Below are 21,755 nucleotides of genomic sequence, written 5' to 3'. Positions count from 1 at the left end.
TGCTGATGATATCTGGTGTCTATCGCTGGAAGCAGTGAGGCGGGGCTGTGTACCAATGCCTGCCCTGAAAGAAGACAAAAAGAACGAAAGAGAAAGAAAGGAAGGAAACCCGGCAACTTGCTCAGTACCTCGGCGTCTAAAAAAAAAAGGGGGTCAAAACGTATGATTAAAAGTAATGAAAGGAAATAAAGAACCCGAGGTACAACCCGCGCAGCGGTGACTTTGCGCTAGCACCCATCACTTCTTTTGTTCCTCGTAGCACGAGGAAGTCTCACACTGTACAGCTTCCCACAACCTTAACGCGCACACCTCCCACGAAGCAAAGCATGCGCGGGGAAAACGCGGCGTCGTTTCACGAGATTCATCGCTGGAACACTCTGCACAATTCCTTTTTTTTCTTTCATTTTTCACGGAACGAAGCCAAAAGCGTCTCCACAGAAGGCGCCACCAACGGACATGCTCCCGTACGTATGCCCGAAAAAATAAGTAAAAGCGCGCATTCAGAATATAGACCAAAAGAACGGACCGCGTGTAGGCTCAACTATAGCGAGGAAAAGAGACACACAAGTAGGGCTTGCTACACTGTAAGGGAAAAGACCTCGGACGAGAAGCAAATGTATATGGACCAAGCACTAATGCGGCGAAAACTCGCGTGTTCGCCCGACAAAATCCCCCCCCCCCGGGGGGGGGGGAGAGGCGAAAACGTTTGTTTTTCGCGTCGATACGAAAGCGGCGGCGCTGCTGCTGCTTCCTCGGTGGGCGCTGGTGCTCGCCGGCGAAAACGAGAGCCGACCTGAGTGAGCGAAAAGGTTTGGCAGAAGAAATGGGAGACGTACGGACCCGGCACGTACTGTTTTTGCTTTTCGTCTCGTGTGTGCTGCCTGCCTGTCCTTCCGGGGGCCAGCTACAGGATCGATTTTCGGCTGAGAACGCGGGGCCCGGAACGTTGGTCGTTGCCCTTGGCGACCGCAGCGCCACTGCGGGACCACTGCGGGCATTTGCTGAACTTCGCAAGGTGGGGCGTCGTTCGGCCCCTACTGCGCAACTCTGGAGGACTTGGGGGCCCCCAGCGTCGAGACGGGCATGCGTTCTCGGTTGCTCTCAAGTGTTGTCGAGTCCTAGAACTGCACGCGACAAAAGTTGCGAAGGGAGGTTGTTCGCGAGGAGGAAAGGGAGGAGGAGGAAAGAGAAAAGTAGAAGGCAGGGAGGTTAACCAGAATAATGTCCGGTTGGCTACCCTACACCGGGGGAATGGGAAAGGGGAAAACAAAGATCACAGGGAGAGAGAGGAGGGAAGGAAAGAAGGAAAGTTCGCTGACGCTTGTGGTTTTACAGAAATTGTTCGCGAGGCGTCTGTTCCAATAATGGGATAGACGTCTGTCATTCCTGTACTGGGACAAGAGGCACCTCCAATTCAGATAACGGGATAAGAGGCACCCTTGTGCCAATATCGGCATAGATGCAAATTGCAATGCGATATCGCTGCTAAATCGAGATTACCGAAAGATAAAATTGAGCCTACAATAAGTAAAAAGTTTCAAAAAGTCCTCACTGTACTAAAAAGAACGTAACACAGTGTTTCTAGGATAATATATATCATGAGCTACGGCACAACCTCCGAGAAGTGCGAGTATACCTCTAGTAACGCTGAAAAAAGTTGACAACAATGTGCACCAGAAGTTACCGGCGTGAAATAAAGGGGCAGGTTCCAAAAGGCTGCTTGAACAATGAAATTCTCGGAGAACAAAGTTATTACTGAAATTAAAGACTGGTATCGGCTGCGGAATCGTATACATTCGAGTGCTTCAGGGATCTGTCTCGAAGGGGCCTGTACTTTGGCGTATAGGCGAATTGGCGTATTGCCAATTCCCAACATTGCTTCGGTAATTGGGTTTTCATATGTTCGCTTATTTTCCCGGGCCTGCCTTGCAACTTCACAGCAGTTTTGAGTTATGTTTAAAAAAAAATCGTATTTTAACAGAATTTCCGGCGACAACAATTAGCCCATAATAATAATAATAATAATAATAATGATAATAATAATAATAATAATAATAATAATAATAATAATAATAATCGTCATCATCAGCCTGGTTACGCCCACTGCAGGGCAAAGGCCTCTCCCATACTTCTCCAACTACTCCGGTCATGTACTAATTGTGGCCATGTGGTCCCTGCAAACTTCTTAATCTCATCCGCCCACCTAACTTTCTGCCGCCCTCTGCTACGTTTCCCTTCCCTTGGAATCCATTCCGTAACTCTTAATGACCATCGGTTATCTTCCCTCCTCATTACGTGTCCTGCCCATGCCCATTTCTTTTTCTTGATTTCAACTAAGATATTAACTTGCGTTTGTTCCCTCACCCAATCTGCTCTCCCAATAGCCTCACCCAATGTGCCTCACCCAATAACTCGTGCCCGGGCCTAATTATCAATGTTATCTGGACAGCAGCACTCGCTTATACAGGGGAACTACTTTTCGTGTTATAAGAATTCTTTTTGTATTTAGAAAGTTTGCCTAACGGCATAACTCCAAAAGGCAATCAAAACCAGAAGGCTCAAATTTTGGCGATAGCATGGCTGGTCCGTCGTCTCAGCGCTGGCTCTGACACGATCCGGCGGCACATGCAGGCATTAGCGTCAAGTATATCTCTAATAATCTTTGCATAAAAGTTCTGCAGTTCAACGGACTTTGAGGCCTGAAATGAACGGAGACGGCCGGATCGAATTAAGGCCATACATAATCGTCTGCAGGGGGTGGTATTTTTTTTTACTCACTCAGCACTCCTGCCTAAAATACTCGCGTCTCAAATTTTATTATGTTTTTTTTGTTGTTTTAGGCCAAGAGCGCCTTGTTTCTTCTCCAAACAAAGGCCCCGACTTGTACGTACATTCCTATACACGAAGCTGTCCTTCTTTCGAATTCTGATTCGAAAGATAACCGAGATGTTTCTGACGGACCTGCAAAGAACGTTGGACAAAGCGCAGTAAAAATTTATTTTTCTTTACGGGAAAGCAAGCAGTGTAGCTAGATTTTAAACAAAAGCAATACAGAAGAGAAGCAGAACTTCATTCCGCCTTCTTTCGAAGCTGTCCAGCCCTACCAGTTGACCGAAGCTATCTGGGCGCTCCGTTCACTGAGATTGAAAGGTCCGTCTCCGCTCTCGCTTTGCCCATTGTTTCTTGTGCACTTTTTCGCTGCTGCATGAAGAAACAGTTCCCGCGTGGGAAGCTCCTCGTTTCGCCCTGACGTGTCCAATATATATATTTGTGCCGGCGCTCTTGTATCGCCAAGTTCAATCTCCTTTTGTTCTAAACCTAAGAGCATCCTTGTTCGGCGAGTGAGCGACGTTGTCTTGTAATCCGGGCTCCGCCAGCAGGACCGCCCGATGTACCGTTTTTTTTTCGGCGTCGTGTATCTTGCCGCAACGATTCGATGCCCTTGTTCTGGAATTTCGGCGGCGTACATGGCTCATTCAGCTTTTTGTTGGGGGGAGGATAGTTTTTTTTGTCTTTCTTTGGTCCAGTCATGATGCCCGTTGGCGTATCTGCGTATGAGCGCCAGTTTTTCAAAACGAAATGTTTTTCAGACGTTATCGCTGGAAAGCGAGCTCACTGTGCCGTTGTTCTCGTATGAGCGATCCTGTACATAAATGTAAAGTTTCGGTTTCGGCTTTGGAAAAAGAGATGCCCGAGAGTTTCTCGAAAGAGTTGCTTGGACCTATCTTGCGCCGCTGTGTCACGTGGCGTCATTTGTCCTGAAGAACGAACGGTCACTGACATCCAATATGTCGAGTGCCTACAGTGAATGCGTTGCTTTGGGAACTGAAAAAGCCGTGCTTGGAGCATTTGTGTCAGTTATGTGTAGTTTAAGAAAAGTGAAAGAGAGAAAAAGATGGAGAGGAAAAGGGCAGGCATTGATTTTCAGCAGAGAACCATAATGTCGGTTGCTACCTACGCTGCGGAAGGATGGGATTGAAAAGATAAGGAGAGCTAGAAACATAATGAAGAAAAGATACGAAAAAAAGGAGAGGGGGGGGGGTCGCCCGACGTGTGGTCGGTCGCATAAATAAGGAAATTTCGACAGTGGGCTCGTTGGTTTAATGCGCTTAGATTCCTTTGTTTTTATCTATTGCTTCAGTCTGGCACTTTCGTAATTTCTCTGCGTAAGTCTGCGATAAGCGGAGCAGGGATTATAGAGCCAGCCTTAACGACGGGTGTTGAACCCATAGGGCTATAACTCTCACACAGAAAGAGGGCGGATGTCCCGCTTGTCGAAAGGAGAGGAAGGCTTCAGTGCCTCTTGGGAAATCTGCTGGCATGTCACAGTCATCTGAAAGATGTGCTAACACGTCGGCTTGGAGCAGGTTGTCCACAAGAGTCATGATATGGACGCTTGCGCTTGGGATGCTTGCGAAAAGGCTGTGCAACTTCTACAGAGCTGGTCTTGAGGAAACGATGTTTCCCATTCATTAAAGTTTTTGCGTCCACTCATGCTCTGTACTTCAAGAACGAAATAAATTTTTGTATTGGTGCGTCGCCCATAGTGCAGACGGGCTCTCCGCTCTGGTGGGTGCGTGTCAATGGTGGCTAAAGTGAATTCCCTTGTTTTCTCTGCGCAGGCGCCGGCGTAACTGCGGGCTGTCGCGGCCAGAGGGCTCTAGCAGCGGTGCTGGCACGGTCATGAAGGCGGTCGCCATGGAGACCGTCGATGACACCGTGACCACGGAAGACCAGCTGGTGCCGCTGCAGGTCTTTGTGCCGGACCTTGTCATTCAGGTGAGGGCGGTCGCTTATTTATTTCATTGCACCTGTGCAGACTGTGCTCTTCCTTGTTCTTTGATGCCACTTGCGGCGACGCGTGAGGATAACCGAAACCCTTTTAAGTGGATTGATTTAAGGAGTTTCTTGGGACCCACGCCGGAATGCTTTCTTCAAGGACGTAGTGTGTTCTCTGCCCCGGCAGAACAGCCGCTCTTTCACTTTCTCAGCTTCCAGTTTGAAGGCGGGTAATTAGCTCAATTTGCACTACACCTTAAGTACGACTCAATGTGGCCGATGTTTCGCTAACGTTGCCAAATGTAGAAGGAATGTTGTGCAACTTTGTGTATACATTGATCAATTTTGCCCAACGTTGGGCATTCATTGGGCGAGCTTCAATCACTTTCAGGGAATGCGTCGCGGCTTCCTCTTTGGAGCGTGTGCGTCACTGCGGCAAGTGTGCTTACGGCTACAATAGATGGATGGCGAAGAACGTCTTGTCAGGCTACGCTGCCGCACAGCCACGCTGTGGAGTGACACCGTATGTTTTACTTGCTTTGCTCAAGCAGGCCTTGTCAGTAAATCGAACGGATCGAACTGCCCGTTTTATTTAAATTAATTGCTTTGGCACACTATCACTTTATGTGTGCTACGCGATAACTATTTTTTCCTTTAACCGGTTTACGTTCACAGGCATGGATACCCAAGCAACGTGAAGTACCCAGTTTGATCAGCTTTCAGTGCGGTAAGGCAGCCTTGTTTGTAGCTGGAGTTCATGTTTGCAGCGCTATAGCTTAATAAACGGTCCCACAGAAAGAGACAGGTATAGTGGACGTTGCTGCAGGAAGCACGAGGGATAAAGTTTGCACCATCATGGCGATAGATCATTTTTCGGGGTTATTTCTACTTTCCCGTAGACCGCATAATAAGACCGACGCCCTACCGTAGCGACGAGCACGTATTCACTAGATGGCGTCCACAATGCCGCCCTCAAAGCAGCGGCTCTCTCTGACTTGTCATCAAGAGGAGGGGTTTCGAAATAAGTGTAGGAACGGGCATGCACTCTACCGTATAGCCTGCTTACGATATATTAACATAGGCCAGGAAGAGATATACGTGAGAACTCAAACTTAGTTTATTAAGCAGGGCCGATTTCAGTATACATTGCGACTGTTCGAAGGTGGTTCAGCTTGAAGCGCAAACGACGTCGCTCGTGGGTGGGAGTCACAGCACTCGTGAACAGCCAGGCAAGAGCCACAAGAGCACCGTAATAAAAGTGATTACAGAAACCCAAATATATTAAAATAGGAAGAAAAAGATGAGAATATCTCATGACCGATTTGCTTGGGGCGATCTGCCTGCAGAAACACCTACAGTTATACATGGACAAGGTAATACGCGACGAAAATTGCTAAAATTACGGTATTACTGCGAAGGGTTGCCACTCTGGCGCCCAGAAACATCCGGCGGGTGAGTGAGTTCCGGCGCCATATTAAGTCGCTGTCATTTTCAACAGTTCCGAGTGAATTTGCCAGAGCGGATGAAAGCCGTGGCGGCGTAAGCACGCTGTAGCTATATGTGTGCTGCCTCAAACGCCCCGTAACCTACTGCATGGTGCTAGAGAAGCGCGACTTATACATACATATATAGCGCCCGCCAAATCTCCCACCGAAGTCATTTGCGTATTACGTTCGCTCCGACTGCGGGGCGTCGGAGCCCGCGAAATTCCGTGGCGCGAAATGTCTCGCCCAGCCAGGCGTTCGCGCGTGCGTCTGTGTGTGAACCGTTGTGTGAACGCTCGCGGAAATCGGCGGCGGCGGTGAGTGCGTTACCGCTTCGCGAGAGAGGGCGCGCGCGCTCTGCACACGCCCCCTACGCAAACGGTGTCGTGCAGCCGCCCAGAAAATTCGCGCGTTCCCGCGAGGTCGCCCGTCGGGTGCATTGTTGCGTGCAGAGAAATAAATGGTGGCGCGGAGCCGTTGCGTCCCGTTGTTCCTCCCGGGTATGGCTTGCCCTTTCTTTCTTTCTTTCTTTCTTTCTTTCTTTCTTTCTTTCTTTCTTTCTTTCTTTCTTTCTTCATCTCCTTTCTTTGGATATCGCTGTTGCTGTGTCACACTTTGTTCGTGAGACAGGCCGCCCGAAAGTGAAACGTCGAGTCACGGCGCGTGGCTCTTTCACGGCAGTGCACAAAGGACCCGATGGAAAGCTGAGTTTGCAGTGCGCTTTTGCGTTGTGTGTTCGCCTTACTCCAGTTGCGAGTGCCGGCACGGTTTTCGCTGCCCTCTACGGACGCGTGGAAAACGCGGTTTCGTGTGGAAAGCTGCGAGTTTCGAAATGGCAGACAACGGTGCGGTGTACTGCGGGGGAGGACCGGTGCGGCGGTTTACCTAAACATCATTTATCGGACTGTTCCATTTCTTTTAGGAGGGCGGGGCGGCCGGGAAAAACCAGTTACCGTCACCGGCCCCACGGACACCTATACAAAAGTGTGCGAGGCGCCAGTCCACAAAGTGTGAGGGCTTTGTGGAGAATGGCCGAGGTGTTTCGACGGCGATTAAGAAATGATCCGGAACGCACGAAAAAACGCTCGCGCCCGGCGTAAAGCGAGCACTTGAGCTGGCAGCTGCGGGAAACAGGCTGAGATACACCGCGTTACGAGACCTGACGTTCCTTTCGCAAGTGGCGCCAATTTACTCTGATGGGCAACCTTAGAGCCAGCTGCTGCATAACTGTTTCTGAGCGCACTTGTTTACTAAGCATATGTGGTGGCTGCGTCAAAGCAAATTTGCGGGCAACTAAAATGTTATATTACAACCGAACCCACCCTGATTACATGCTGCGTGCCCGCGGCAAATGAAGAATATAGGTTTCCGTTTCTCGGCACCGAAAATGAAACGCACCGTAAAATAATTTACACCCCTAAATGTGAAAAGGGGTGTAAATCTGTCCATAACCCTTACTGCAAAACGGTGTAACGGTGAGAGTTATAGACACATTTTACACCCTTTTTCATTTTTGAGTCTGCAAATCACATTAAAGTGCGCGGGGGCATATTTTCTACCTGGCGTTGAAGAATTGACCCTCTATTTGTCCTCTTCTTTCTGACGCAGCCGAAATGCAAGAGGTGTGACATACACCTCTTGCATTTCGGCTACACCTCTCGCACCTCTCTCAACAGCGCTTACGCTTTATTTAACCCGATAAGAAACGTTGTGCGCGACGCGCAAGTTCTCTTTTGTTTCCTCCCGCCAGATTTCGCTGCGTCATCATGCACTCGTCAGTGGCACTGTTACGGGTATAACGCGATAATTAAGACGATCAGCACGGTTATCATCGCTATCACCACCAGCCTCTTGTATATAGCCTGGTACAGGAAAAAAGATATCCCTGCTGACCGTTTTTATCGTCATAACGGCGGTGTGTTGTAAGTGGATTTCCAACCTTTCGAACAAGCCGCAGGCGGTAACGCTTCAAAGCGAGAGGCGTTCACAGCGTTCATTTGTCCCTAATGTTTAACATATAGCAGCTATTGTGACCGGCGGACTGCAACACTCGGGAGTTGTGTTTGCCCCCATTGAACTCGCTGAGGACCGATACAAAAGAGCGGCTGTTCATTGAATTCCCTGCACGCTTTTAATTCTTAATGTAGTGATTTATGCGCTTCGCTCGAGCACTGCCCTTCAGTGGTCACAATGGAGCGCCCGCGGCGATCGCTCCTGTCAGGTGCACGCCCCCTGCGACAAGTGCCTCGCGCTTCAGTAATTCCGTGCAGTGAGCGGGAAGGCAAGGGCGTGGTGCACTGGCTGCTGCGTGCGGCATAGCGTAGATTTGTCGATAGGATTATCAGTGCCATTCCTATAAAAAAAAGAAGAGTAGTGACAAATCTGCAAAGTTAGCGAAGAAGTATAGTCAATTGCGACAAAATGGTCGCCACATTGCCTAAACTCCGTGCTTACACACTCATATGCATCATACAACACATTTCTAATACTTGGATACGATCACATGAGACATCACGCAAAACCTATGGGTTGACGCGAGATTATTGGATATCTGGTAGTTGTGGCGTATGGGATGACTTGAGAGAAACAGCCAACGTGGTATGAAAGGCGTCTTTAGTTGTATACCAGTGTGTAGGAATGTTGCGTTTTAGCGCAGCATCTGGGACAAAATAGTTAGCCTAGCTTCATAACAATTTCTACAAGACAAAGTGTTACAATATTACGGCACTCTGTATCGATGCTTCGACTAACCCCCAAAAAATGCCAAGAAATTGAAAACCCGTAATTCTTGTACATAAAAGGTCCCAAAGGTACAACTAGTTTATTGGAAAGTAGAGAAATCTAGCAAATCTGCATATTGTCTCGACTGAACCCAGCGACGTGCTTAGGGTGGGGGGGGGTGGGGGGGGTGTTGAGAGGCAGGTCTGGTCCGCCGTATGAACTACCTGATTCTGGTTGCATGCGGGTGAACTTAAATTTCAATTAGCTCTTTCTACTTGTTTGTTGTATACGCTTATATATATATATATATATATATATATATATATATATATATATATATATATATATATATATATATATATATAAATTTTGTTCATATTTGCTGTGTGGCGGTGACTTATTCCTCGGTGCTCGCTAAATGAGAAACGTCGCGCGCGGGGTCAAGCTAAATTCCGCATTCATCAATACGACGTCTGTCGTGCGTTCTGAGGTGTTCCCTTGGAACTTTCAACCCAATATCTATGTTTCTTACAGTCCAGTCATGTCCCTAAATATCGCAGTAATTACTGCTCTCGTTGCAGTTTCATCGATAGCTCTGACATGAAGCACTTTCGCCCCTCCGTCGCCTGTGCAGAAGCGAAACCGTCCGCCAAGCCGGCTGTTGTCAAGTCAGCAATGCCGTCTTGGCAAGAGGTAGTAGCGGCATGGTAACCTCAGCAGGGTAGTAGGGAAATGAATGAATGAATGAATGAATGACATCTGCGTGTTCAACAATGTCATCTAACACAACTCAGCGAGACAGCGTTTTCGGCTTCTCGTAGAGTTCACCCACGCTACATACACTAGGGTGTCGCGAACTGTAGCGGTTCGTCACGTTCTTGAAAGTGCGCAGCTGAAGAAAAGGCTGTACAAAAAGAAATATCAATAATTCTTAGACGTTCTAAGAGGGCGCGTGCCGAATTGCCCGTCGAACTAGAGAGGACCGTCGTTGCACTCCGTCGGGGCAGAGCTGTCGAACACGAAAGCCGCATCGAATGCGGGTGGCAGCCGTGACACACTTTTTTTTTCTCTCTTAGTCCTCTCTTTTTTGTCCCGGCGTTAGTATTATTTCTACGTAAATAGCGACAGAACTTCGACACCTGCCAGTTTTAGTTCCCCTTGTTGCACACATACACGTGCGACTACTTTATCGGGTGCTCTGTCCTTGCGCCTGACGCGGCGTCGAGCTCCCTCCGGCGTCCTTCCCTGGTGTGACCTGCGTGCAGTTTTCGGCATGTTGTTATGGCTGCGGCGAAAGCGTGCGCGGTGTGGGAACGTGCGAGACAGCTTCGCCGTTTGAGCATACTCGCACTACAGTGCTCGCTCTTTTCTGCCCTTCGTTTTAACTATCCGGCAGTGACGTGTATCGAGCACCTATCGATCGCGTACAACACACGCGTCAGGCTTCTTTTCTTTCTTTATTTTTTTTGCGGGAAATAAGGCCCACGCTTAAGGCTTCCCTTGCTTTAGTCCTAACAGCCTCTGCGCTCACCGAGCGCCTTTGGAAGATGCTGTTTGACTCAGACGACGCACCAGCGCATAGCACCGAGCTACTCTGACCGCTAGAACGTTGCCGACGTAGCCCGAGACAGTTTCTCCCACCGCACCATTCCCTTAACCGAGAAGAAGAAGCCCATGCGGTGCTGTTCGATCAATTCTATCTCCAGTCACGTCTCACCCTTAGACCTTGCGTTGCGCCAGCTGACTGATGTAACGTACGAGACAGTCTCGCTGTCACCTCCGACGCCGTCCGCATCTTCTTCTTTATTTTACTTCTTGCTTCTTTTCTTTCTTTATTGATTTACAATTGCAAAGAAAATAAACGGAGGAGGTAGAGGAAAACGTCGCACTGACGCGGCTTCAGCGATCCTCGGCCCCATTTAATACATTTGGCTACGTGATGTCACACACGTCACAGATTATGCATTGTCATTATGCCATTATGCATTGGCATTTTCATTATGCATTGTCACTGTTCAAATAGACGTGAAGGCAAACGCTCAGCAATAGTAGAGTGAGCGGGAGTGTACAAATCAAGTTAATTGGCTTGCTTTCCACAATGAAATCACGTGGGGCTGTTAAAGAGCGCCTCTATTCAGCAGGGCGGGCGTATGGCGTGGCGAAGCCATCATGGGGGAAGTATTTCGGTTACAGAAAAATCACGCCAGTCCAAGTTGGTCAGTTTATTGCAGTCCTTCAGGGAACACTAGTTCTTAAAAACAGCGAGACAACCCTTTTATTCCCGTGTGCTTCAAAACGGACCTCTAGTCACAACGCAGAGGTGCTGGCAAGACCTCATGATCGAAGGGCTCCGTGTCCTCCGCATCGTTGCACTTTACGGAACATAAAAAAAAGCGCTAGTCCTAAAGGCCACATTGGAGTGTAGGACAACTTTGTCCGTATTTACAGATAATACGTATATACATGCGTCGCATGAACGCGACCCATTAGTACCTACTAATTTCCTAGCCTACTCCGTCTGTGCTGCGCAGTGACATGACGCGACGCCACTTTGACAGTCGAAGTGGCCTTCATATATTTCTCCGTACCAAGTTAGGCCTTAATCTCGTGCGCAGCGCCATCTGCTCGCTGTGTATCCCGAGCTTAATATTGCTGTCTCTCTACGAAAGCAGCACCTATAATTCGCAGTGCCTTAATCGATAAAACGTTGTCCTCGTGTTACGTTGAGGTTTGTAGGGAGAATAAACCGTGCAAAGCGAGTTACAATGCCTGGCACTTCCTGGGATTCAGCCATTACGGCAAAACGCGGAGACCGCAAGCTCACGTCGTTATATCTCCTATACTTAACCACGCCGTGAGGAGGGGTGGTGGGGGGGTGGTGAGGTGGTCAAACGATGTTTAACCCGGAAGGGAACGTGTCTTCCTCGATGTTCTCGCGTCTGGCGAAACGTCGCGCGCATGTTCCGTGTCGCGCCTGATCGTGACCGAAACCATTACTCCGCGATGACCTAGCAATGTGCGCCCCCCCCCTCCCATTCCGACCCCCACCCCGCCCCCTCCAATCTGGCGTGTTTCCCGGCACGCCGATCGCGCGAGTCCCAAGATAGCTGTTTTCTAGGGCCCTTCCGCACCGCAACACCTCCCCCCATCTCTCTCCCTCTCTCTCTCTCTTTCAGCATTGTTCAGAAACGGGCGACCACACCCGTGCGGTCCATTGACTTTAGTTAGCACGCCATAAGCTCTCTTCTCATATAGCGCGTCGAGACTGGACGAGCAGACGGCATGTTTAGGCGCGGGCGTGAAATCGTCGAGATTCAAAAGCGCAGGCCATCCGCGGCGGTTTACATTGGACAGCACTAAAAATGAATTCGACCTCAATTGAAGCCGTGCACTTGCAAATGCGTCAGGCACACTGGTGCCTGCACAGACCGCTTTGTCCGCGATGTGTTTTAAGTTCTTGTTGCTAAGCCGAAGCCGGTTAATAGCTTTCGACACGCGACGAAAGACGGAACTGCAGCGCCATCTTTGGCGCCTTCACTGAACTAGAAAGCGGACAGAAAAAAAGAAAGAAAAGAAAAGCAGCGGGCTGCATAGAGCGTGCACGCTAGCGTGTCCGAAGTAGTATGGCCGGCTCGCCGTTAGGTGGCGGCACGCGAACCAGGCCGACGAGCCGCGTGATTTCAAAGGTGTAATGGGGTCCCTACCATGTTGAAGTATGTAATATGCACTACATAAAGAGAGAGAGACAGAGATACAGCAATCTCCGAAGAAAAGGCGTTACGGGTTTTCGCGAAAGGAGATTTAGCGTTTCTGGCGCGCAAGAACATCGATAGTGGCAATTGAATAACGTTGGCATGGTTCCTGCAGAATGCGGAGGTCCTTCTATGTCCCGTTAAATTTCCATGAATCGCTTCATTTAGGCGCTAGAATTAACAGCCGATATCCGAATAAACGGAAAATACTTTAAGAACGCCCAGAAAGGTCTTTGCTTCCGTACGGTCAACGCCTTATGACCTGTAATGACAGCATTATATCGCTACCACTGGGAGGTAACGTTTGGCAAACTGTATTGGTGTCATGCCGGTGATTATGTCCTTTTTTTATTTCGTTCACTTCCTTCTTTTTTCGCTTTTTCTTTAGGAACGAAATTGTCCGGATCTAGATCGCCTTGCTTACGTTACAAGTGGACACTCGGAAACATTCCGTATGCGAAAGGTGATTTCGGGGTGCATGCTAAGACCCCGAAAATTTGCATCTCCAGTAATTTTGCGATATCGGGCGTAACGCTATCGCGTGTTGGTTTTTTCTTCTTATTTTTATTTCCCGTGATTGGCTCTGCACCAACAAATAGTATACGGCGGCGCAAGTAGAGGAAGTGGCTCGTCGGCGAGATGTTACCACCGAAAATGACCGCGTTTTGAACCGCTTACTGTGAAAGCAAAAAGAAAAGCACACTTGTATTTCAGATGCGTTTAAGACCAGGAAAAAAAAAACCATTAAAGGAAGAAAGCCCCCTTATAAAAGTACACAAGCGTAAAATATAAAAAGAAACGAAAGGTAAGAAAAGAAAAAAAGATGACGCTGCTAAGTTAGACAAAGAGAAACTAACAGGGCTAATCAGGGAAAGTGGAAATGAAACAAGCTTTCCCTAACCGAGAGAGTGTGTGCGTAAATGGCGCAACGAGATACTACGCTGAAGTAATAATGGAAATGCGTAACGTTCGCATCTTGTTTCACATATTGTTGGCATTTCACGCATGCATTAGCGCTTGGGCCGTGCATCAAGTGGCTTAAACGAGTCATATCTTTACGTATGAAGCGATTGTGCGCAGTAGTTGACATCTGGTGTATCAAGCTTGGCCTGAAAACAAACAAACAAACAAACAAACAAACAAACAAACAAACAAACAAACAAACAAACAAACAAACAAACAAACAAACAAACAAACAAACAAACAAACGAACGAAATACAGAAAAGGGGAAAACAGAAAAGGGAAACAAGAACAAGGAATCCATTGTTCGATCTACGGTATACTGGCTCCGTGAAAGCCTTGCATTCGTTAATTCCTTACTTCATCCCCTTTCCACCAGCCGCGCTTTAACCAGCCCCTAGCGTTTCTTTCAATTAGCACAGTCTATAGCTCTTCGTGCCAGCAAAATCGGGGGCCCAATCGTTGCTGCTTCTGTCACCTTCGACGTTGCGGACGTGCAGCTTTGCCTGCCTTGGGCGTGTTTGCATAAAGACTTAGTTACCCTGTCGTGCTTTTGCCGCCGTCACGTTGTCGGGTAAACTTAATCAAGCCGTGTACGCTAAACGACGCTCGCCGAGGAACTGGCAGTTTCGGGCTCCCGCTCCACAGCGGTGCTAATAGTTTTTTCTTATCCTCCTGCGGGCTAGCGGGTGCTCGACACGGAGCCAAACTGTGCGTGCGTTGAATACTGCACGTCCTCGCCTCCGTAGGACTGACGTGCCTCCCTAGCCGACTTTTCGGGAGCCAAGCCTCTCTCTCTCCTGCTGCCCGCCTGCGGGGAACGTCTTCGTCAATTATTCACCGTCGTGAATATTGGAGAGAGCGTCGGCCAGCGAGACAAGCCGATGTTTGCTCGGTGCCGCACGCCTCTTTCGTCCTCATTGTACCCTAGGTGTCGCCGCTGTCGTTCTGCTAGAGGCGTACGGGAAGTGCTTTCGTGACGTGTTTTGGCTGCAACGCGGTTGCTCCTCCGTGGCATGCGTCCTAGCCGTCGAACGTTGTAGCACTAACCTTATTGCCTGTTTTCCTCTCTCTCTCTTTTTCCGCCCAGAAATGCTTCCACGTGCAGAAGGAGGAACTGATATGGGACATCAAGCAGCATATCATCTCGTCGCTGCCTAAGGTGCGTATCTGGTTTGGTTAATTGTTTTGCGTGTTGATGACGCGATTGCAGCGCAAAGAACCTATATAAGTGCGGAAAGACAAACGTGAGGTTAGCGAAAAAACAAACAAACACGCGAGCTGACTTTAGACTTCTGCAATCACGCCACGAACGTAGGCCAACTTGCATACATCGCTATTCTAATTTAGTGCTTAAACCTGGACATCGCCTCCAGAGTAAGGTGTGACGGCACAAAAATGCATTCGCGAAAGTGAGAAAATTGTACTGGTATCAAAGCATAGCAATTCGCCTGAACGAAGATGCTGAGAAAGGAAAGGAAACGGCAATTCTGCATTGAAATCATGAGTGTTCGAGAACATTGGTTGGTTGCATACGGCCCTTCGCTTCTTTTACAGATAACTGAGGCGGTAGTATTCTTGTGTTCTTAAAATAAAATTAAGAAAGATAACGAACTTCGTCACTTTACAAAATGATTAGTTTAATCTTGATTTATTGCGGCGAGATGACCGTGCGTCGAACATCATCACTTGGAACGCCAGTCATGTTTCACTGCATAGTCGACAGATGGCGAGTCTTTAGTCTCAGTATTTTTTTTTCGTTTTGCACTGTCTACGTAACCGCAATAGAAAATAAAAAAATAAAGGAAAATTATAAAAATGAAGTAACTGTTTGTCATGGTCTTATGCAAAAGCTGGAGCTGTGGACAAAGTGCTAGGCATGTGTAAACCGTGGCCTCCGATGAGATCCGGTGATGTTCGATGTCAGCACGCCGACGAATCTCGGAGGCCAAGTTTCAACATAAGAGTCGTTAAGGTAAAGCGAAAGTCCTTAGACATATGCTTTAGACCAACCTCTGAATAACCCGCAGTCCATAAATACATTTCGCGATTTCGCATAGGTGCGTTGATAAGCGCATTGATGCTTGATCTATTGTTCACTGTTCTGAAGTGGTGGTGCGCGGTAGAGCGGCATTGTAGCAGTAACGTTGTAGCAGTCAAGCGTACACGTTCGTAACTAATAAATTTTTTCTCGTAATTTTCAATGCAGATACAATGCACAGCGCTAAATGAGAATAGTTATTGCAAGGCTGTGGAAATATGACGAAAATGAGCTACAGTAACGTTGAAATGAGGAGTTGGCAGTCACTTCAGCATACGCTGAAGAGGATGGAGGCGAAAACCGGCGCACTCACGAGACATTAATTAAATTACTTGACATTCTTATTCGAATGCGTTGTTACCCCCTATTAGTTCTTTTCTCGCTCCAAAAGTCGTGGGCTGGAGCGTCTTCATTAACTAAACATTAATTAACTCTAGCTTAATTAACTTCGCATTGAGTAACCAAAGTTCGTGGGTTCTAGTGCCTTGGTTAACTGTGTGTTAATAACTAGGTCTTAATCACCTTGGCTTTAATCAACGCCAAAGGTCGAGCATTGGACTCCCACCGAAGGTCGTGGGTGCGAGTACCTGAATTAACTGTATTTTAATGAACTGTGCGTTAATTAACTTTGCCTTAACTAACACCAAAGGTCATAAACTGGGCTCAAACCAAAGTTCGAAGCTTGGACCTCCAATTTTCGTGCCGCTGAATTTCGGTCCGTTGAATTTTGCGGACGGTCAAATTATAATGCCATCTAATGCTTCAACGACGCTCGGAGAGACGTAGGCGAACTTTACAGAAATTCGCGTGCTAGAACATCATTTCAACGCTTTCTCTACAGCCTATACAATGTAAGTCGCACACGTACAGAAATTTCCATTTAGATATCCTTCTATCTATTAAAAAATTAAATTGTGGGGTTTTACGTGCCAAAACCACTTTCTGATTACGAGGCACGCCGTAGTGGAGGACTCCGGAAATTTCGACCACCTGGGGTCCTCTAACGTGCACCTAAATCTAAGTACACGGGTGTTTTCGCGTTTCGCCCCCATCGAAATGCGGCCGCCGTGGCCGGGATTCGATCCCGCGACCTCGTGCTCAGCAGCCTAACACCATAGCAACTGAGCAACCACGGCGGGTCCTATCTATTCTTAGTATTAGATGAAAACTCTATGGCACTATCATGTCGAGAAGCGCGAGAGGAACGAAATTACCGTAGTTTAGAGTACACTATGAACCGCACCTGTGTCACGTGGGTCCACGCGTTGGCCTTCGCGGCTACAAAGAGCGCGTCAGGCAATCGACGTTCGCAGCTAGCACTGCTTGACGAAGTTTCGTTTTCTCATTGTCTGTTAACCAGCATGAGTAGCGAAACCTGGCACAATCTACGTTATGACACGACAGCGGCCGTGTTACAAGGATTATTTCCATGTTAAGGGGACACTAAAGCGCAACAATAAATCAGTTTAGAATAATGAAGCATTTCTTGAGAACCCTGCAGGCAGTCATTTAAAGAAAGAAATAGTTTGATTATTAGATGATAAAATGAAGGTCCAAGTATCAGTATTTGAATTTCGCGCCGAAACCCCAGCGCCGGTACGTCAGCGTGACGTCAGGGATTCCAAAGTATGTTTTCGCGTTTCGGCCACGTTGGCTGAATAAAGGTTCCCAAAACTTGCCATGTTTAATATTTGGTTCCTTTAGAACACAATGTAGTCAATCTGTGCCGCTATATATAATTAGTAGGCCCTAGAAGATGCCATCAAAATCCAAGACGTCACAGCCGCCAGGTGCGGGAACTTAAGTAGGCGTCGCCACCCGTATTTCATTCTTGCGCTTTTTCTGACTTACCAAACGTCTTATCGTTGTAAGGGTGGTGTTTTTGGTGTTGTAGAACTGTAATTTACTGATGCAGAAGAAATCATTTTTCACTTTAGTGTCCTTTTATGTTCTCTTTGCTCCTTCGTCATTGACTGAAATGACGCCAGGGCTTCCGTATCGTTAGTATCGACCACTCGCAGTGGCGTGTGATGAGAAATGAACAAACCCGAGGAAAAGTAATCGTTATGTAGCCGGTGCTCAGATTTCGCAGTGAGAGCGTGGCTATTCACGGACGGCACTCGGAAAATGAAGGAGAAAGGTGTTTTGTTTCTTTTTTTGATAGAGTATTTAGGAATGCTCTGATAAAAGGCCATAAAGTGGGAACGGAATTCGCCAGCGGCTGCTGCTCTAGTTTTTGCTACAGCAAGGTGTCGATGGAACATCCTAGGGAAACCGAGAGAAACAGCTGGAGCCACTGTGGTGGTTTCGCAGGACACAACCTATAAGCGAAAATGTTCAGCTGTATTCGTATATCTGCAGTGATCTTTCTTCATCTGAGTATGTGGTGCTGTTTTCTCTAACCTTAAACTGGGATTCATAAGCACAACCCAAAGCACTTCGGCTGGCGTTCATAATGCATAGGCAGCACGCAAACGCCATATTTTCATGCCAGTTAACAAACGGAAATATGATCATGATTTTCGTACTCCGCAGTTTTTTTCATGTAGTAGCTCTTCAGAATTGCGTCCCATGACATAGTTTCGAAAGCTGCGAGCGTGCTTGGGCAACAAAGCGTTTGGAATACTCTCTCCCATCGGCTGGTGTGCTACTTTGGGCACTGTCGAATTCCGCCATGCTGGCGTTTTCAGTCAATCACAGAGCTCCTTGGCAGCCCGGTGAGCTAATCACAACTGACACGACGAAGAATTTGGGAAAATATGTCGGAATTCCATCATATCCAGAAGAGCACCGATGGTCGCGATAGAGTACTCATTTACTACCGAATTACAAAGACGAATTTTGAGTGCACGAACTGAAAAATAAAATAATTTGTACATCAGCGTAACTGGGCAAGGGGGGGGGGAGAGGTTACAGAGCGATGGATGAACAGAAAGTGTGCGAGTGAAAACGGGAGGTAGCTTTACGAAGTTCTTGCTGACTTTCAATAAGCAACTGCGCTAGACCAAGATAAGCATTCACTCGTGCGGCACTCACAGCGCAATTCACTCGCAAACTCATTGTTAGCTGTAGTTTAACATTTATGAAGAAACAAAGCTCAAGTATCGGTTAAAACGGCTGCGTCACGTACCAGGGTACGGTTAGCGCACCCATAGAAAAAGGGCAGCAAATATACACTAGAAGTGTGGTTCTTTCGCTGCTTTTGGCTGCTTTTTGCTGTCAAGTAGTATTGGCGTTTTTTTAACTTTATAAAAGGTCCCCCTACAGTGTTTACACTATGGGACCTTTTTCTGCACTAAATATCAATATTTTTGTATCTACACTAAGTATTCAATAAACTTCAAACTTGAAACCGTTGTCCTGACATATATTACTACGTATAGATTCAGGACATGAATAACTACGTAAAGCACGCACTATCTCGAAATTTTGCGGGAGTAAACGAGTCTCGTGAACAGTGTCAGGCGACGCCAATATGTCCAATAAAAAAGGGGTCAAAATGCCTTTGGGCGCCTGGCCATTCTTCTATTCTTGAAAATAAATTGCATTTGTTGCTCTAAGATATTTACTTGGCTGCCAGTCTTATCGTCGACCAATAGCGTAGGAAACCAAAAAAGGATGTAGTCTTTCCTTTTTACTGCCCCCCCCTCCCACCCCCCCCAGAGTATATAAGGCCACAACATAGTAGCTCAAGCCGACCTCATTGCATTTTCTGTAATAAACTTTCTCTCTCTCTCTCTTCCTCTCTCTCTTTAGTGTTTCGTCCTGTGAGAATAACATTGGATGGTATATTTCACTTGCCCTTTGAAGCAGTTATCATTGTTAGCATTATTTTTCTGTTGTGCCGTTTTGTGTTCTAAGTATATGCGTAGTGTTTCTGACGTTTTAATATGTGTTTGCTTAGTGTGACATATTATCATTGATGCATTTGTCGTGTTCGTGTCACATTTTAGTCTATCTTTTATTTCCTTTGTAGTGTTGTGTGGCTTCTGATTTATCTCTGTTTCTCATGGGACAGGCAGTATCCGGCATCATTTTTTGGTAACGTGTATGTTCATTTAGTTGTCCACGAACAGAAGCCAAAGTTTAGTTATAGGCAGGATGACAATAATGTAGCGGAAGTGAAATAATAAAGCAGTGACTGAAGGTTGGCTCATCCACTGAGAAATTTGATTTAGATTCCACGCGGTGACAATGTCAAATTCAGACTGTACTGTTTCCTTTTTTTGCTCAATTTCCTTACATTACTTTTTCACGTTTTCATCGAATCCTGTAGCTCCACCAGTTTACATTCTCCTAACTTCTTTTTCACTCTAAGCGGCATACAGTACACTTTTGTTACATTTTATTTGCATTTATATATATCCCAATTCCTAATATTACTACCAAATGATGTTTAGCCAAATTCGCAGTGCGTATATGTGCGATAGACCCATTGCGGTCTACTACCAGTGAAACTACTACTACTACTACTACTACTACTACTACTACTACTACTACTACTACTACTACTACTACCACTACTACTATTACTATTTTATACTACTACTGCTACTACTACTACTAGTACTACTACTACTACTACTACTACTACTACTACTACTACTACTGATACTAATACTCCTACTACTAAAAGAGTTATGTGCATAAACACGTGTTATGTGTTTTTCTGCAGGAGGTGAAGGAAGGGTTCAATTACGGTCTCTACTGCCCTCCAGTGAACGGCAAAGCCGGCAAGTTTTTGGACGAAGAGCGGCCCATCGCTGACTACCCTCTCTCCGACGCTGTCGCCTATCTAGAGGTGAGTGCATAGGTTCTACTTTCAAGGTCACTGGTAAACTTTTAAGGTACATTTATGTTACGGTGAACTTTTAGGCCATTGTTGACAAGACGTGCGAGAACCGTACAACACACTTACTTCCCTGATGGTAATCGCCAAAAGGATGCCGGCGTAATAACATAAATAAAACAAATTCAACAGCACTACCCGGAAGTTGAGACTTGCGCTTATACTCGGTGCTCAGTAAAGCACGCTGCGTTCGAGGAGTTTGTTAATTGTCTATTTTGTTCAATGTGCTAACCTACAATATTGTTTTGGAACGCGTGGCTGAAGCCATTTACGCCGGGCTAGGCCATGCTACCCTTGTCGAACTGTTTGGGAGTCAAGTGTTTGTGACGGAATATTGAAAAGTGTCGACTCGTAGGGAAGTGAGACGAGAGCTATCGGAGATCCGGCGTATTATACGATATTCTTCTTGCTGATTTTGCGACACCAAGCTTGTGCCTTGTGTTATATTCGTGGAGAAAAAAAATTAGGGGTTTAAGTAGAATTCAGTTTTGTTACGACCAGCAAAAAAACAAGTGTTTTGATTGTATTTTATTAGGGCAAGGCTTTTTTTTTCCTTTTCCGCGACTACGAAATTTTCCCTCACTGTTTATTCCCGTTGGTCGTATACGCAGAGTTTTACCATATATCGGCAACAAGCCTGAGTTGATTCACCCTAGAGGTAAGAATAAGCAGGCTCGGCATGAGAAGTGTTTTGAAAATAATATAAGAAAGCTTCATTATCTTTTTTTCTGTTTTGTTTATTTAGTTTATAACAGACGCATCACCACTCTCAGAATGGCTACGAAACACGAATACGAAGAGATAATAACGAGGAACGCTGTCAGTTTAGACTATCTGTCAGGTAGTCCTTTGTAGGCTACATTTCACATTTTGGTGGAGGACACTTGAATATTATGCCAGAAACGCAGTGCCAAACTACGCTTTTTGAATTTTGGACCTGACCCGTGGTACCAAAGGCCTCTTTGTGACGTAGCGGACTTTGTACTTTTGACATTGGACTTTCACTCACCGCGGATGTCGTGTAATCTCGTTCTTATTCACAAATGTTTCTGAAGCCCAGATAAGACAATGACGAAATTTTGACGTCACGAGAAACCGGTGCAGCAGTGTGACGTCACCGTGCCTCTTCGCTCTTGCCACGTTTGAGACTTAGCGCGACTCTGCTGAC

At 46.8% G+C, this 21,755-nt stretch overlaps 1 protein-coding gene across 6 annotated transcripts in view; it reads left to right on the top strand.

Annotated features, from left to right (window-relative positions):
• Nucleotides 1–21,755, top strand: part of Prosap (SH3 and multiple ankyrin repeat domains prosap) — a 210,851-nt gene that overhangs the window by 157,012 nt on the left and 32,084 nt on the right. For all 6 annotated transcript variants that reach the window (XM_070527390.1, XM_070527394.1, XM_070527391.1 and 3 more), the window contains 3 exons: nt 4,623–4,779; nt 14,788–14,859; nt 20,414–20,539. In XM_070527390.1, coding sequence (XP_070383491.1) covers nt 4,623–4,779; nt 14,788–14,859; nt 20,414–20,539 — 355 coding nt within the window. The remainder of the gene's footprint in view (nt 1–4,622; nt 4,780–14,787; nt 14,860–20,413; nt 20,540–21,755) is intronic.

The sequence above is a fragment of the Dermacentor albipictus genome, chromosome 10 (assembly GCF_038994185.2).
Source record: "Dermacentor albipictus isolate Rhodes 1998 colony chromosome 10, USDA_Dalb.pri_finalv2, whole genome shotgun sequence".
In the NCBI taxonomy this organism is placed as follows: domain Eukaryota; kingdom Metazoa; phylum Arthropoda; class Arachnida; order Ixodida; family Ixodidae; genus Dermacentor; species Dermacentor albipictus.
Note: the sequence above shows the minus strand (reverse complement) of the source record. Positions and strands in the feature narration are given on the sequence as shown.